This window comes from Bos grunniens, chromosome 5, assembly GCF_055505025.1.
Source record: "Bos grunniens cultivar Pamir isolate PY7600 chromosome 5, Bosgru_T2T1.0, whole genome shotgun sequence".
In the NCBI taxonomy this organism is placed as follows: domain Eukaryota; kingdom Metazoa; phylum Chordata; class Mammalia; order Artiodactyla; family Bovidae; genus Bos; species Bos grunniens.
The window spans coordinates 56,536,736-56,553,731 of record NC_141169.1 but is presented as its reverse complement, the minus strand read 5'-3'; the positions used below and the strand labels follow the sequence as shown (position 1 = coordinate 56,553,731).

The 16,996-nt window shown below is 45.7% G+C and overlaps 2 protein-coding genes across 3 annotated transcripts; both read left to right on the top strand.

Annotated features, from left to right (window-relative positions):
* The first annotated feature begins 21 nt into the window (after positions 1-21).
* EEF1AKMT3 (EEF1A lysine methyltransferase 3) lies at positions 22-8,065 on the top strand. 2 transcript variants are annotated; one of them, XM_086400295.1, is made up of 3 exons: positions 22-264; positions 880-991; positions 6,199-8,065. In XM_086400295.1, exons 1-3 carry the CDS (start codon positions 139-141, stop codon positions 6,588-6,590), a joined length of 630 nt encoding a protein of 209 aa, XP_086256421.1. In that variant the 5' UTR covers positions 22-138; the 3' UTR covers positions 6,591-8,065. The 2 variants fall into 2 exon arrangements, with proteins under 2 accessions (XP_086256421.1, XP_086256420.1); XM_086400294.1 differs by lacking the exon at positions 22-264 and adding an exon at positions 526-761.
* A 232-nt stretch (positions 8,066-8,297) lies between these two features.
* TSFM (Ts translation elongation factor, mitochondrial) lies at positions 8,298-16,465 on the top strand. Its single transcript, XM_086400285.1, has 6 exons — positions 8,298-8,411; positions 8,636-8,806; positions 9,745-9,873; positions 10,669-10,791; positions 13,942-14,029; positions 15,882-16,465. Exons 1-6 carry the CDS (start codon positions 8,313-8,315, stop codon positions 16,286-16,288), a joined length of 1,017 nt encoding a protein of 338 aa, XP_086256411.1. The 5' UTR covers positions 8,298-8,312; the 3' UTR covers positions 16,289-16,465.
* The last annotated feature ends 531 nt before the right edge of the window (positions 16,466-16,996 follow it).

Here is a 16,996-nt window from a genome sequence, read left to right as displayed (position 1 = left end):
ACCCACGTGGAGATCTAGGCTCTGGACGCACGAGAATGACGCAGTCAGGCACGTATGCTCAGAGGCCTCCCCTTAAAGCCCCAGGAGTGAATTCGGCTGGGCTGGGCAGGGAGGACCGCAGCGGGGCCCCGCTGGAGGATGCCTCCGCGCCGCTGGTCTTTAACTGGGCTGGCAAGGCCAGACTCGCACCCAGCCTCTATCGTTAGCCTTCTTCTGTTTGGTCTGGGTTACTATCCCTGTTGCAGGCCCCTGTGCACCCCGCAGGTGAGAGGGGTCCAGGGACCCCGCTTTCCTAAGTTGAATTAATCCTCGTTCCTCTCCCGTCCTCTCCTTCCGAACAGTGCATTGCGTCTGACCCCCTGTAGCCCTGTGCAAATCCCGTCGGGTGTGCGCTGGGGACCGGAGCCAGGGAGGTAGCTCCTCATCCCACCTCCAGGAAGTCAGACTGGAGGAAGGAGGGCAAACTTGAGGAGGCGGGGCTCGGTGCCACGGGGCAGCCGTGGGGCTCGCTGTCCCCCATCCCCCACCCCGCTTCAGATCAGGGATCCGAGCGCTGGCTGGCGTCAGGGCACTCTCTCGGCCAGATGGCAGATTCCCGCCCAGATCCTGAGTCAGAGCCCGATTCGGTGTTCCCACGTGAGGTCGGGCTCTTCGCCGACTGCTATTCGGAGAAGAGCAGGTTCTGCTTCTGTGGGCACGTGCTGAATATCACGGAGAACTTCGGGTCCCGCCTCGGGGTGGCAGCGCGCGTGTGGGATGCGGTGAGGAGTGGGCGGCCCTGGGCTAGGGTCCGCGGGGAGGTCAGACCCCGGACTCCCGCTCTCCCATAATGGAGCCATCCCCGCTGCAATCTTATATTTTCTGTTTTTTCTCCTATAGGCTCTAAGCCTGTGCAACTATTTCGAGAGTCAAAATGTGGATTTCCGAGGCAAGAAAGTGATCGAACTGGGCGCGGGGACTGGTATCGTGGGAATCTTGGCAGCGCTGCAGGGTGCGTGAGCTTTGCGGTGGAAGCGGGTGAGGGGAATGGGGATGTAGAGAACTTGTCACTTCCTGGATTCTTGAAAGAGGGAGGGGAGTGCTTTGGGACCAACACAGTGTTTTCTTTATAACAAACAATTTTTTTTTTTTGCCCCTGCCTGGTCCTGTGTGCCAGACAGTGCTGATTCGCTGTTCTGGCACCCATGGTGATTGACTGGGGGGTGGGGGTGGGCAGAAAATAAAATTTGGGCAGGCCTTAGTAGGAGTTTTTCCTACCTTTTTGCGATTTCCTGGACAATGCTGTCAGAAAAAATCTTTGCTTTGGATATGGTCTTCTGTTAAAATGTCTATATGGAATTACTCTCTAGAGGGAGCAATCTGCAGGTATTAAACCTCATGAGTGCTTTATAACTTCACTGTGAATATATTTTTGATTCTTTAGGTTTTGATTGCTTGGGAGGAACAAGCTTATGAGTTTTTGAGGGTTAGGCTGTGTTTTGTGGGAAGTGGTGTAGGAATTAGGCACTGCCGACTTGGGAAATAAAAAGGTAAAAATTCTGCTTTATTTTTGTGAAGAATCAAAAACTACAAAGGAAAAAGTTCCTTGGTTTATAATCTGATGGGCAGGCAAAACCTCACACTGAAAACATTCCTTTAAAAATACTTATGATGACATCTCCCTAGGAATGCAAATTAACATGTCCTCGTTCATAGGGACATAACACAAAACACATTCAGAAAAGTCTTCCCAGTAGCAGGCTTTCACTCTTTTATTCATTCATTCTATTTTATTCTATTCATTCAACCAACATGTATTTGGAGTCCTATATGTGCCAAGAATCGTGCTAAGTATTGGGATACAGCAATGAGTAAGACAGATTTCCTCTCCCCAAGGAGTTTATGGTCTAGTGTTGAAGATGGGGGAAGATGTTACAGGATGTTATGGAGAGCTATGTGCAGAGCCAGTGGACATGCTCTGGCCATGTCTCCCTTGACTCTCTGGGAATCCAGCAAGAAGATGGTCTATCAGATGAGGAGTATGAACATAGCAGGCTCAGAAAGAACCGAAGGAATGTCACCAGCAGCTTTCCATGAAGGATGAGTGGATAAGTGGGCAGCTATGCTAAAATGGCAGAAAAGATGTATAATATCAAGGGAAACACCTTTCACTTGCTTCCAGACTGACTTCTTCTTTTGTCTTCTGTTCTGCTGCCGACTCAGAAATCTGGGTGTCATTCTCATCCATTGCCCTCTCCCCTCACATCCTGGCAGTCAGCAATTCCTGTGAGTCACATGTCCTTAATACGTCCCCAGTTGTCTGTCCTCTTCCCCTCAACTCTAGTTCAGGCCACTGCCAACTTTCCCGTGGATTTTCACGAGTGTCTTTGAGCTTCCCTAGGGAGAAGTTTGGCATGCCCAAAGTAGATCTTGTGATCTTCTGCCACCAAACCTGTTTCTCCCTCAGGCTTCCCCATCATAGTGAATCACACTGCCATCCAACCAGTGGGGAATCTAGACCCACCTCTGACATGTCCCTTTTTCTCATCCCCATCTCCATTATCCAAGTCTGGCTGATTGAACTCCTAAAAATCTCTTGAAGCTCCTGTTTTTCCATTTGCACTGATGGCTCCCCAGTCCTTGGCACCATCACTCTCTTGGATGGCTACAGTTAATCAAACTGGTCTTCCTGCTTCTACTCCTTGCCCCCACCTAGACCTCTGCTCGCTGCACCCAGCTGGCAGAGTGATCTTCTCAGCACACCTTCCCCATCTTTCAGTGGCTTCTTGCTGCTTTCAGGATGGAACCAGTCCCTTTGGCATGGCCTCCCTGTGTAGCTTCTTTCTGTGCCTCTCCCTCTTGGACTCCTTGTGCTACCTAGTGCTCTCCTGCCAGTTTCTCAAGCTAACTCGGTGTCCCCTTCCTTGGAGCCTTCACATAGGCTGTACTTATACTCTATGTGTATACCGCTCATGCCACTTGGTTAATGCAAATGCCTTCTTCAGTGCTTAGCTCAAACATCACTTCCAAGGGAAGGCCTCCAGGGCACTCCCACCCCCAAGCTATCTTACCTACTTCTAGTATTATAGACACAATTGTGCTGAGTGGTTTCATTTTAAATTTGTTGTCATTATCCTCAGATGTGTCCTTAAATGACGTCCCGCTAGCCTCTTACCTCTCCCTCATCCAATTATTCTTCTGCTCTCCCAAACATCTTATTCCTTACCATTTCACCCTTCATACCTCCAAATGTCTCTCTCCCCAGCCTATGACTTTGTTCCCCAGCTCTTCTGATTGCTTCTTTTTTTCTTATAGAAAATATCCACAAGTTCCTCTCACAGCATCTACTCACCCAGCTGTGTCTGTCTGCGCTGCCTTCTCTCCTGGTACTGTGGTAGACGTGCTGTGCTCCTAGTTAAGGTCAAGCCCCTCATGCCTCATGAGACCCCAAACCTTCTCTCTATTTAAAGACATTGTCCAAGCAGATACCCTGCTCCCCTGCCTCTCCTGCATTATCTGTTTTCCCTTCTCTCTGGATCATTCCATATGTGTGTTTGTGTGTATTATGCATATAAATATGCTATAATTTCTCCTATCTCAGATCCTACACATCCCTCCAGTTACCATTCCATTTCTCTGCTCAGCTTTGTGATGAAACTCAGAAGAGTTAATACTCACTGTCGTTCCTCTCTTCCTATTGTTTCTTCAATTCCGTTCCAGAACACACCCTCACAACCCCCCCCCCACCCCCAACTTGCCTTCTCCATTCCCGTTGCTCCCATCAAGATTGTGAGCTTCACTTTTGACTGCATGTTGTTAAGTACAACACTCAGCAGACTTCCCTGAGGGTCCAGTGGCTAAGACTCCGAGCTCCCAATGCTGGGGGCCTCGGTTCCATCCTTGATCAAGGAACTGGATCCCACATGCTGAAACTAAGAGTCCGCATGTCGCAACTAAAGAACCTGAATGCTGCAACAAAGGTTGAAGATCCTGCAACTAAGACCTGGTGCAGCCAAATAAATAAATATTAAAGAAAAAAAAAAGTACAGCAGTCAGTATCAGCCCAACTTCCTGGACTTGGCAGTTGTCATTCCCTCCTTGAAATACTCCTTTGGATTCCAAGACACCACGCTTCTGGGTTCTACCCACCTTGCTGGCACTTTTTCCATTCTCCTTTGTTGGTTGCTGTTCCTCTTCACAACCGAAAGTCTGAGTGCAATGGGGCTCAGGAGCAGCCCTTTGACCTCTCCCCTATTCTATCTGTATTCACAGCTCTAAATACCCTTTCCATGCTGATGACTCTGACTCTCTTACTTATATCTCCAGACTTGTTTGTATAACCTACGGCCTACTTGATACCTTCCTGTGGTTGTCTGATGAACATGTCAAACTTAATGTGTCCAGAAAAGCATGATTTTCCTGTCCAGCCTGCTCCTCCTGCAGCCCTCCTCACCTAAATAAATGACAATTTGATCTTCTGGTTGTCAGGCCAAATATCTTGGAACCAGCCTCTCTCTCTGATAGTGCATATCTAATTTGTCAGAAACCCCGTTATTGCCTCTACCTTCAAAATGTATTCAGGATCTGCCAACTGCTGCCCTGGTTCAAGCCATATCACTTCTCACCTGGGTAACTGTAGCCACCTCCTAACTGGTCTGTTCTGACTTTGCCCCTCCGTAGTATTTCCTCATCGCAGTAGCCAGAGTGATCACTTTAGAGCCATTCTTCAATTCTTAAAGCCATAAAGTTTATGACACTCTTCCATTACAAATTTTCCAATAGCTTCCCATCTCACTCAGACTAAAAACCAAACTTCTTGGTTGCTTTTTCAAGGCACTATCTAGAATCTGACCCCTACGATGATTTATCTCACTTATTTTTCTCCAGCTACAGGCATTCCTACTGGTCTTCAGACTTGTTAGGTGAACTCTTGCCTCAAGGTCTTATTCTTGGTCCTTACGTTTATGGCTGTTTTTTTTTTGGACGGGAGGGGTTTCTAAGCTCTGTCAGTCTTTCCTTCCTAATGTGTTTTACCTTGACCTCTTTTCTTTCTGTTAGTCCGTCATTTGGTACCTTTTAATCTGAGAGACCCATAGAGTCTGCCCCATCACTTTGTACAGGTCATTGCTCAAACATAATCTGCTCCCTAACTACCAGTTTGAAGCTTTCCCTAACTACCCCGTTTAAAGTGACATTCCCTGCCCTGTCCCTCAAGCAGTTCTTATCCTCCTTCCCTGCTTCAGCATACCATCTGATTTACAGTGTGTTTTGTTTCATTTTTGTTGTCATTGTCTTTAGCCACTAGACTGTAAATCCTAGGAGTGGAGGGATTCTTGTCTGATTGGTTCACTGCTGTATTCTCAGCACCTGGCATATAGGCACATAATGACTATTAATGGGAGAATGAATTCTGAATATTTCCTGTTTCTGTAATAATCACTATGATTATGACTAAATAGTATTTTGCATTACCTCACTTGTCTTCGCCTCTATAACAAATCTCAAGGAAAAAGCCAAGGTCTTGTCTGGCTCACCTCTGTACCCTCAGAATTTGGTAGATGCTCAATACATGTGCTTACTGCATGAAGGAAGATTTCTGAAGTCCTAATCTAATCATCGTCACCCTCTGCTTCTGCCCTTAAACCTGTTGCCCTCAGGATCAAGCCTGGATCTCCTTAGCATGTCATAATGATTTTCCTCTGTACTCTCATGTCTTAACACATTTCCCTTCCACCTTCTTTGAGGTCTAGCCTTCCTTGCATACGCCGTGCTCTCTCATCACCAGGCCTTTGTACTCTCTGTTCTCTGCTTGAGAAGCTTCACCTGACTAACTCCTCCTTGCCCTTTAAGGCTGCTTGTTGAGGTCATGTCTTCTGGGAAGCTTTCCAAATCCATGAAGGCTGGTTTGTGTCAGTAGGGGGTGGGTGCATAGCCCACCTCCAGCTTAGTCCTGCCCAGGCTTCTGCTGACATATGATTGTTGTGTGTTGGGCAGAGAGGTTGAAGATTAGCTCAGCGAGAATGTTGATGTTGTAGAATGTAGAGTAATGAGATGGCAGTGGATGAAGCTGAGGTTAGGGCAGCTAAAATCCAAAGTGTGGACTTTGGGCAGTCAAAACATTATCCTCTAGGCCTCGAGGTCTCTGGACCTTCTAGGCAGGAGCTGAAACCCCTTGGTTGGTCCCTCTGACTTGCATTTCTCCTCCTTCCTCTCTCTCAGGGGGGGATGTTACCATCACTGACCTACCCCTGGTCCTAGAACAGATCCAGGGCAACGTCCAGGCCAATGTGCCCCCTGGAGGCCGGGCCCAGGTCCGCGCCTTGTCCTGGGGGATTGACCAGCATGTCTTCCCTGGAGACTATGACCTGGTGCTGGGGGCTGATATCGTGTACCTGGAGCCCACCTTCCCACTGCTGCTGGGGACCCTCCGACATCTGTGCGGGCCCCATGGCACCATCTATCTGGCCTCCAAGATGAGAGAGGAGCACGGGACAGAGAGCTTCTTTCAGCATCTCCTGCCCCAGCATTTCCAACTGGAGCTGGCCCAGCGGGATGAGGATGAAAATGTCAACATCTATAGGGCCAGGCACAGGGGACCAAGACCTGCTTGACGTCACCCTTCTGCTCCTCTGAACCCCTCGTTCTCATGAAGGAACTGCCATATCTCCAGAGCCATAAACATAAGGACCAAAAAAAGATGGATCTCCCTTGCCTGTCTTTCCTCCTTCCCTCATTGTTTCTTGAGAGCCTCCTGGGAAGCTGCAGGGAGGGGCCGCTTGTTAGGGATACTAGAGCCCTTGCTGTGAGGGCTAGAGTGCAAAGGAAATTCCCAGTTCCTGTTCTCAGCAGAGGAAGATGAGAGGGCAGCCAGGATTTTAGGAGAAGGGGAGGTTAGGTGGGATGTAAACAGTGGCTGAAGAGAGATAGTCCTGATCCTGTCTGTCCAGCCACTGTCTTTTTATACAGAATGGATTATTTTTTCCAGATTCTATTAGAAATTTTTTTAAAGGAAAATAAGCATTAAAGATCTCTCCTGCATCCAGAGAACATGGGCTTTTGCTGGGGGGCACTGGGAAGCAAGAAACCTTAGAGCACCCACTTCTTGCTTCTAGAGATAGTCTAGTGGAACAGTGGCTCTAACTGGGTCTAGTCTTCCTAGCCCTGAAGTTGGGGTTAGGCCGCAGAGCTGACCTTTGGACTGTAGCTCCTTCAGTCTTTTTGGAGTTGGAGTCCTGATCGCTAAGTTCCAGGTTCTCTTTGATTTTTTGGGGGGGTACCTTTCCAAGCCCTGTCAGTCCTTCCTTCCTAATGTGCTTTGCCCTCACCTCTTTTCTTCTCCCACTATGGGGCCTCTGATTGGTCCTCTCTTGACTTACTCCTTGGGTCACACATCACCTCCTGTGGCCTCCTAGCCTCCATTCACTCCCATTCAAACTGTTTTGTAAACTCTTGTAATCTTCCACAATCAGATCCAATTAGCTTCTGCTGCTTCCAACAGAAGCAAGAATAAGCTCTTCTGCTTGGTACTCAGTGTATCCCATGTGATCCCAAATTACCCTTCTATTTCATTCCCTACTGGTTTCCTACATGTGTTCTAACCTCTGGCCAAATTTAAAAAGGTCTACTCTTTGTTCCCTAAACCCACACCAAAATTCTCTCACTTCTTCCTTCATTCTGATGATTCCCTGCCTATATTTCTACCTCTGAAAATCTTCATTGCTCTTAGCCTGTCTCCTGAAAAAAGCTTTATCAGAGCCTCCTGTTTGAATATGATTTTTCTCCTTTGAGACCCTTTAGCTCTTCGTCTCCTGGGGTTTTATGTACTTTGTCTTGTGTGATCATTTGCTCCCTATTTTCTCACCATCAGATCACCTTAGAGGGTAGGGCTATATGGTTCCAGGCACACATCAAATATTTCTGCTTGTTCAACAAATAATTTACCTGGTTTGTTGGAAGGACACCCGTCCTCCTCCCTAGGTGACCTTGGTCAAACTTCTGAACCCACTCTCCTACCTCACAAGTTTGTCAGTGAGCCATAAATAGATACAGAAATAAGCATTGGAAATAAACATAAAGTCTTACCACGTGTCTTGTGTTGTTATTTTGTGACAACTCGGTTTCATGTTTTCCATTATTTTACCTCTGGGGAATAACTCTCTTGTGAAATGTTGTCTCAGGAAACCAAGTAGGGGAGGCGAATGCGCCCCCTAGACAGCAGGTGGCGCTGTCCCCGCTCGGCGCGTTCTGGTGCAGAGTTTTGGCCCCGCTGCCACGCCGTAGGCCCGTGGCTTCATAGGTGCGCCGACCGGCTGCACTGTACGGCCACCGGAAAGATGTCGCTGCTGCGGTCACTGCGTCTCTGCCTGGTCGCGCGGACCGGGAGCTGCCCGCTGAGCGCTCTTGGCCCTGGTCCCTTGCTGCCTTCCTTGCAGGTCTCCCGTGCGCCCGGAACGCTCCCTTCCCCTCCCCTGGCTGCGTTCGGCTCCATCTCACCCTTCTCCCCACCTCGGTGCCTCTTCGTGGTCCAGCGTCCCGGCGCTGCCTTTCCCCCCACCTCCTGGGCCCGTCTCTCCTGAAGTCGTTCCCCGGCCGACGTGCTCCCTCCCCCGGAGCTCCTCGCCTCTTCCTGCTTCTCATCCCTTCTTATTCCCTCCAGGCCGGGCTCCCTCTGCTTCAGTCGCCCCAGCAGTGGCATACTTTTCACTCTGGGTCCTGGCTGTCCTCGGCTTCCAGCAAGGAGCTTCTCATGAAGCTGCGGAGGAAAACGGGCTACTCCTTTATAAACTGCAAGAAAGCCCTGGAGACTTGTGGCGGGGATCTCAAACAGGTGTGGGGAAGGAAGTGGAGGGGAGCGGGGGTGAGGTACTCGGGCCCGATCCCAGTGCTTTCCAGAGGTCGCGCCGGGGACCGTAGAAATCACACTTGCTGTCCAGTGGCCCATACACAGTCCTACACAGGAGTCTGACTTAAATGGCAATCTCACCCTTTGACTCTTACCTGTTTTGAAGCAACTGACTCAGGGTCCCAGGGCTAACACACTGTTCCATGCAAGTTATAGTAGTCAGTAGTCAGTAGTCAGTAGTAGTATAGTATATAGTATATATATATATATATATATATATATATATATATATATAGTATATATATATATATATAGTATATATATATAGTATAGTAGTCAGTAGTCAGTAGGCTGTTATAGTAGTCAGACCAACGACCAACGCTCAGATCCTGGTACCCTCACAAGAATCCCCGCGACCTTGGATACCTTACTTAATCTTTAAGAGTTCTTTTTTTACATAAAGAAAATACTGCTATCTCCCCCATAGGGTTGTTGTGAAGATTAAACTTACCCAAAATACCAGGCATGGGACTTCCCTGGTGGTCCAGTGGCTAGGACTTCAAGCTCTCAGTGCAGGGGACCCTGGTTCGATCCCTGCCTGGGAACTAGGTCCCACCTGCCGCAACTAAAGGTTTGCATGCTGCAGCTAAGGATCCTATATGCCATAATGAAGATGGAAGATCCTTCATGCTGCGTCTAAGATCCAAAAGCCAAATAAATAATTTTTAAAAATTTAGTAAACATGAGGCACAATGTCTACTGTTTGGCATTTGGTGGTATGCTGCCAGTAAATGATAGATTAGTTTCTGTTGTAGGTTAGAGGAGAAGGAGAAAGAATTGGGGAACCTGAAGATATTTTAGAGCCCCATTCCTTTCTAAATTCTGTGCTTATGTCATCTGCCCTTTATCTTTTTTGTTTATAGGCAGAGAGCTGGCTCCATAAGCAGGCCCAGAAGGAGGGCTGGAGTAAAGCTGCTAGGCTCCATGGGAGGAAGACCAAAGAAGGTCTGATTGGGCTGCTGCAGGAAGGAGACACAACTGTGTTAGTAGAGGTGAGTATCAGAGTTCTAGATATCAGAAGCAACTGTCTCCTTGAGTGCGAGCTTTGTGGTAGATCTTTGCATTCTTAAAGAAGAGGTGTATGAGAACCATAAAAGCTAGTTAGAATTAAGCCCGTGAGACCCCAGTTATTAGCTCTGAATTCATTTAAGTATAGACATGCACAGGTTGTTGGTGAGGGAAGGCCTATTAGGATAGCCCAGAGGGTCTCCAGCCTCCAAGCTACAGACTGGTACCGGTCCATGGCCTCTTAGGAACTGGGCCACAGAGCAGGAGGTGAGTGTCAGGTGAGGGAACGAAGCTTCCTCTGTATTTACAGCCTGTCCTGATTGCTTGTATTACCAGCTGAGCTCTGTCTTCTATCAAATCAATGGTGGCATTTGATTCTCATAGGAGCTTGAACCCTGCTCTGAACTGTGCATGTGAGGGGTCAAGGTTGCGTGCTCCTTATGAGAATCACAAAAGTGGTTTGGCATTGGAGGAGCCCAGAGAATGAGAGGATTATGGCTTGCGGGCCCAGGCAGGCGTGAACTTGAAGTGAATCCTTTGGGGACATTACGGAACCAATCTCTGAAGGTGCAGGTCAGTGCTGACTCATTGGCACAGCAGGGATCACTTCATTAAGTTTCTGGCCTCACGCTAGTGGAGCAACTGTAGCTTTAAAATCCCACAGACATTTGTTTCTGTTTTATTGGATCTGCTGCCTGTTCTGTCAATACCTTGCTTTAAGACACTTTTGGAGACTATTAGTAAACAGCTTATACAACAGTATCAATTTATTCCCATAGGTGAACTGTGAGACAGATTTTGTTTCCAGAAATTTAAAATTTCAACAGTTGGTCCAGCAAGTAGCCCTGGGAACCCTGTTGCATTGTCAGAACTTAAAGGATCAACTCTCCACATACAGTAAAGTGAGTTTTGGGGTTGTCGCCAGCATGCTGGGTTTGTTCCTCCCCTCTTAGGGTCTTTGCTGTTCCATTTTTTCAGATGTTCTCATGTCTCACTTCCTTATTTCATGTCTCTGCTTATTTCTCAGGAGAGGAGTACCTTTCCTCCCATTGCTCTGTCCCCTTATTTTGCTTCATTTAAAATATTTTGTTATGGTGCTTATATATTAAATTTATATTTATTCATTTCTTGTTTGCCTTCCACAATAGACTATAAGTTTCATGAGACAGGAAATTTGTCTTTTCACTAGTATGTCTCTGGTGCATGAAGGGTGGGCCCAGCACTTGGCTGGGGCTCATTACATCTCTGTTAATGAATGAATGAATGCCCGTGGGATAAAAATCCATCAAATCAGGTGAAACTTTGTATTTAGGAATCTAGAATGTCCTAAGAAAAGGATTTCTAAATACTGGTCCTAGAGAAAGGCACAATTGAGGAGACCGAACATTTTCTTTTCTGTAGAAGGATCAAGGAAGAAATTATTGACATATCCGTATGCCTTTGATCCATCCTTATTGTCAAAACAAAAACAAACCAACTACTCACAACAATTTTTTTGTTTGTACCACCCTTTTCCTTCTATTTATCTTTCTCTTGAGATCTTGTGATAAATGTTAATTACTCCTGATATTGTGCTGTTTAGTCGCTAAATCGTGTCCAACTCCTTGTGACCCCATGGACTGTAGCCCGCCAGATTCCTCTGTCCATGGGATTTCCCAGGCTAGAATAGTGGAGTGGGTTGCCATTTCCTTCTCCATTGTAGATTCTTCTTGTGTATTGAATGTGGTAGGCTACAATTCATCATATAATCCATTAGTCGTTTTAATGCTCAAATTATCCCTGGATTTGACCAGTATAACCTAAGCCTGTGCAAGCTGTCTCCATTGTCTCTTTGGTATAGCTTATTATTTTCCAAGTATTTCCTTACTTTTTGGCATAACAAAATATTCTGGGCTTATGTCATACTTTCCTTGCCCCCATCCATGGAACTGGCCACTTCTACAAGGGGTCTTGATCCTTTTTGGTGGGGGAATGGTTTTTAGAAACATAGATCTGGGTATTGTGTGTATGTGTACATGCTAACTCTCTTCAGTCGTGTCTGACCCTTTGCGACCCTATGGACCATAACCCACCAGGCTCCTCTGTCCATGGTATTCTCCAGGCAAGAATACTGGAGTATGGAGAAAGTAACATGAAAACTTACATTACCATATGTAAAATAGATAGCCAGCAGGAATTTGCTGTGTGGCTCAGGAAACTCAAACAGGGGCTCCGTATCAACCTAGAGGGGTGGGATGTGGAGGGAGATAGGAGGGAGGTTCAAAAGGGAGGGGACATATGTATACCTATGGCCGATTCATGGTGAGGTTTGACAGAAAACAACAAAATTCTGTAAAGTAATTATCCTTCAATTAAAAAATAAATAAATTAAAAAAAAATACTGGAGCAGGTTGCTGTACTCTCCTCTGGGGAAGATCTGGGCATTGGGTATGCTTAATTCTACTGAGATGTCATTGCTGCTCTGCTCTTTCAGCAGAGCTAGAAGTGTGTGTGTGTGTTTCAGTTCTAATCCTGCACCACAGGCTCCTTCCTTTTCTTCCCCCATTCTGTAATTTATACCTTTCTTCTCTCATAGTGAATGCACTGGCTCCCAGCAACTTCAGTATGTTTGCTTATTTACTTGCTGTACAATGCATACACACTTTGTTTCAGAGTTACTATCCCTGATCACTGCAAGTAATAAACCTACTAAGTAGTTCAAGATTCCTTTGAGGTTCTTTTTGTCCTTCCTTGAAGTTATGTGGTCAAAGGACTGTATCAAAAATAACTTGGATTAGTTGTGTTCCCCCTTTTGAAGTTATGTTATTCCTTTGAATCTTTGTTTCTGTTTGGTCAGTGTTAGAATCTTTGTTAGAATCTTTGTTTCTGCTTGGTCTGTTTGTTTCTGTTTGGTTTCTCTTTGGTCAGTGTTCATTTTCACTCCAAGTCCTCCTTAATTTTATCTTTGAATATGTAAAACTAATGAAGTGCTGAAAGTTAAAACTGTAATACCTCCCCCCAACACACACAAGTGTTACCCCCCCTTCTCCCTTCTACCCCATTCCTATCCACTCTTGGTAGATAACCAACTTCATTGGTTTCTGGTTATCCTTTTTGCAAAAATAAGCAAATTCATCCTGGTGGCTCGGATGATAAAGAATTTGCCTACAATGCAGGAGACCCAGGTTGGATCCCTGTGTTGGAAAGATCTCCTGGAGAAGGGAATGGCTATCCGCTCTAGTATTCTTGCTTGAAGAATCCCATGGACAGGGGAGCCTGGCGGGCTGCAGTCCATGGAGTCACAGAGTTGGACATGACTGAGAGGCTAACACTTTCATACAAATATTTATTACACAAATGGTGATATAATACGTATATATTCTTTTAGTTTGCTTTTTTCACTTCATATACCCTGGAAATACTCCTTACCAGCTCATGGAGGCATCTTTTCTTTTTTCTCAGCTACATAGTATTCTATCTGTGACTGTACTGTGGTTTATTCAGCCAGTCTCCACCTATGTTTGGACTTTTAAACTTTACAGTATTTTACAATTAGAAATATTTGCTCAATGAATAAGTGTGCGTATGCACTTTTGTATCATTGGAAGAGTATTACAGTAAATTTCTAGAAATAGGATTGCCAGATCAAAGGATAGAAGTATATGTAATAGTTTGGTTAGCTATTATCCAATTCCCTACCATTGGATTTGCACCATTTTTCCTCCCTACCAACAATCCACTAACTTTTTAGCTTTAGTATTTTATGATTGTATGAAAATATTATTCCTGATTTCTAGGAAGCTACATTCTAAGAAGTTAGGCCAGAGATTGGGATGGATTTGGGGGTGGAGTGTTGATAGAATAAAATATTTATAAAAGTGGAGCTGTTATCAATTGTTAATGTCCTTGGCTTAATGAAAACATTCTTTGTACTTAACTGTCTTAAATAACTTTCTGAGGAATAACCTATAACCTATATTTTTGCTTAGTCTCTTGGTAATTTGAACTGTACAGACTGACTCATGTTCATTTGTACTGAAAATGACTCTTGTTCATTTTCTTTGCACACTTAGGGCTTCTTGAATTCCTCTGAGCTCTCTGAACTTCCAGCAGGACCTGAGAGAGAGGGTTCTCTCAAGGATCAGCTGGCTTTAGCAATTGGTGAGTATTTGTAAGGATATGGAAACTGGAAATTAAGAACTGAATCTCCTGGTATCTTTGATATTCCTCCAAATCTAGATCAGAAATTACAAGGTCAAGTTCCTGCAAAGGTCAGACAATATGAATGCGAGAGGTGGGTTGCGTGTTAGAGATTGGTGAGCAGTGGACACCCTGAAAAGCTCACATTCCACTGAAGGAAACCATTACCAAGCCACCTGATAACTTTGAGGGAAATAGGATTCCATTGTCATCACAATTTTTTAATTCCTTTAAATGGATTTAGATTTGTATGAAAAAAAAAATCTTAGTTTTTAGCTGTTTGCAGCTAATTAAAATTAGCAGGTATCACTGCTGACCAAACAAGGCATGTCTTTAGGCAGAGATGGCCTTTTGACCTCTGGTTGACTGCCTCTGTATCCACTGTGAAGGAAATAGTCCATCAGAGGTTGTTTCACCTTTACGAAGGGATCCAGGAATATTTCAGGGCATGGTGTTTAGGAAATTGTCCTCTCTTTAAAAAAAAAAATCTGATCCTGAGTTTGTGAAGGTACATTTTTTCAGAACCACTGGCTGCAGGAACCGCATCTGGATCATTGTGGTGGGAGCAGCAGGGGTTTTGCCTTCCTCCTGTACGACTTTGATGGGAGGAGGGAAGCAGGGCTGGGGTGGAGCTTGCGGGAAGTCACTGCTCATCTGATGTTTCCAGTCAAGGCATCAGTTCTGTTTTTATCATGTCGTCTTGAGGTATGTATGATGTTTCAGTGAGTCATGGTTGAGAAACCAGCCAGCCAGCCAGCTGTGTATGAAACTTCTTAAGAAATTCTGGAAGAATTGGGTGTTTCAGCCTTGTCAATTTCTCAGAATTGACTGTTGGGTAGGTGCTTAGAGCTGTTTTAAGATCCCTTTTGGTTTATGACTTCTATGACTTTTAGATGTAACAATGGCTAATTCAGGGGTATTTACCCAGACCCCGTTATTTTCCTACCCTTTCCTACCCTTTGACGTATTTGGGCTTCCGATAGGAGGGGATAGCATCCTGAGAACAGTGTTGGGGGAGGGGTGGAACTAGAATCTGGTTTTGATTCTTACAAGTAACTCCAAAGATGTTATCTTTTTATTTTTGATGAAGGGAAGTTGAAACCACCAGATGACATGGGGTTTCAGATTTTCCAGGGCTTTTAGTTTGGGATTTTCCCCCCAATATAATGGATGATCAGGAGTCTGTGTCAGTTACGGTGGTTTGGGGGAGGGGTGGTGATTTGGTGGGGAAAAATCCTGAATTGAGTCAGATCTGAGTTTGAATTCCAGCTGTGCCATACGTTAGCTCTGTAGCTTTGGAGAGGTTCCTTAACCTCTCTAAGCCTAAGTTTAATGTAGTGATGTTAGCCAGATGGGAGTACTCATATTAGAGGGCTAGATACAGTAATAAGTTCTTTTACACCTCTTATTTATTTCTCCCAGTAACCCTGCCTTCACGTTAAGTGACATGATCTCCATTTTGCAGATGAGAACACAAAAGACTTGATGAATTAGTAAATGGGGTTATATCATAAAGTTATTTCCCTAAGGTCGTGTGGCCAGGGTCTGTGTGACACCAGAGTCTGTGTTTCTAAATACCAGCATGGCACCTGATTGGTGCTCCATAAAGTAAGCTCCATTTCTCCCACCTTCTCCCCCCAAACCCCTTTTCCTTTGTCCTGAAAATGGTATCTTTCCATCTTACGGCACATCCACAGTATAAATGCAGACGACTGTCTCCCAGGTTTGGCCACTGCTGTGCATATTTTGGTACTACCATGAGCATTGTATTCTGGAAGCATGTTTTTTTTTGTTTGTTTTTGCTCTCTCACAGGGAAACTGGGAGAAAACATGATTCTGAAACGGGCTGCATGGGTGAAGGTGCCAGCTGGTTTCTATGTTGGCTCTTATGTCCATGGGGCAATGCACAGCCCCTCACTCCACAACCTGGTGCTGGGGAAGTATGGGGCCCTGGTCATCTGCGAGACGTCAGAGTTGAAGGCAAACCTCGCAGACCTTGGCCGCCGCCTTGGGCAGCACGTGGTGGGCATGGCTCCCCTCTCTGTTGGCTCCCTGGACGACGAGCCCGGGGGAGAGGCGGAAACCAAGATGCTGTCCCAGCCATACTTGCTGGACCCTTCCATCACACTGGGACAGTACGTGCAGCCCCATGGGGTGTCCGTCGTAGACTTTGTGCGGTTTGAGTGTGGAGAAGGTGAAGACGCAGCAGACGCCGAATAGATCCCAGAGATTTTGGGCCCAGGAGGACGTGTTTATTCTTAACCCTGGACATTTACAAAAAGAAGTTTACTTCCTAAGCCTCTTCAAACCCAGAATTTGTTTTTCATTTGAGTTTATAAATGAAATTATATACTTTGTGGGTAAAACTATTAATAAAATTGTTAGGTAATAAAGAAAGTAGAATCTTTTCCTTGTTTGCGTCATGCTGGGTCTAGCTTTTTTGAGCCTGACTTGTGACACGTTTTAGAAAACAACAGGTGAGCCTCATGGAAGTGGCTGACAGTGTCTGGGAGAACTGTGCTGCTTCTCCCTTCCGCGCATTTATTGTGGCGTCCCCAAGATGTCTGAGTCTTCCCCTCCTCCTCCTGTGACATAGGCCTCTCTTGTTCAGTTTTACTTTGTGATGCTTTGGACTACGCTTGTATCCTGGAACTTCCCCAGTTACATTACTTTTGCCACATGGACTCTTCTGCAGTTGTTGACTCAAACTTAGAGTTGTCTGGAAAATGTGGTTCATTTGTTGATGTCTGTAGCATGCTTTGAAGGCTCTCTGTGGTGGTATACACACTGGTTCTGGCCTCATTCCTGAAATTAATAACACATGGCCTTGTTTCTCTTCTGGATAGTAGGGTGTAGCTGGGTGCGGCCTGAGGTTTCCTGGACAGCTGTGTGGCAGATTCTGGGATTCTTGTGCCAGAAACAGGGATC

What these genes read in the sequence shown, in the direction of transcription:
- EEF1AKMT3 (XM_086400294.1), top strand. Translation starts at nt 585, where the DNA reads ATGGCAGATTCCCGCCCAGATCCTGAGTCAGAGCCCGATTCGGTGTTC. An exon ending in CAGCGCGCGTGTGGGATGCG is followed by an intron (nt 762 to 879) that starts GTGAGGAGTGGG and finishes TTTCTCCTATAG; the next exon opens with GCTCTAAGCCTGTGCAACTA. An exon ending in AATCTTGGCAGCGCTGCAGG is followed by an intron (nt 992 to 6,198) that starts GTGCGTGAGCTT and finishes CCTCTCTCTCAG; the next exon opens with GGGGGGATGTTACCATCACT.
- TSFM (XM_086400285.1), top strand. Translation starts at nt 8,313, where the DNA reads ATGTCGCTGCTGCGGTCACTGCGTCTCTGCCTGGTCGCGCGGACCGGG. An exon ending in GTGGCGGGGATCTCAAACAG is followed by an intron (nt 8,807 to 9,744) that starts GTGTGGGGAAGG and finishes TTTTGTTTATAG; the next exon opens with GCAGAGAGCTGGCTCCATAA. An exon ending in AACTCTCCACATACAGTAAA is followed by an intron (nt 10,792 to 13,941) that starts GTGAGTTTTGGG and finishes TTGCACACTTAG; the next exon opens with GGCTTCTTGAATTCCTCTGA.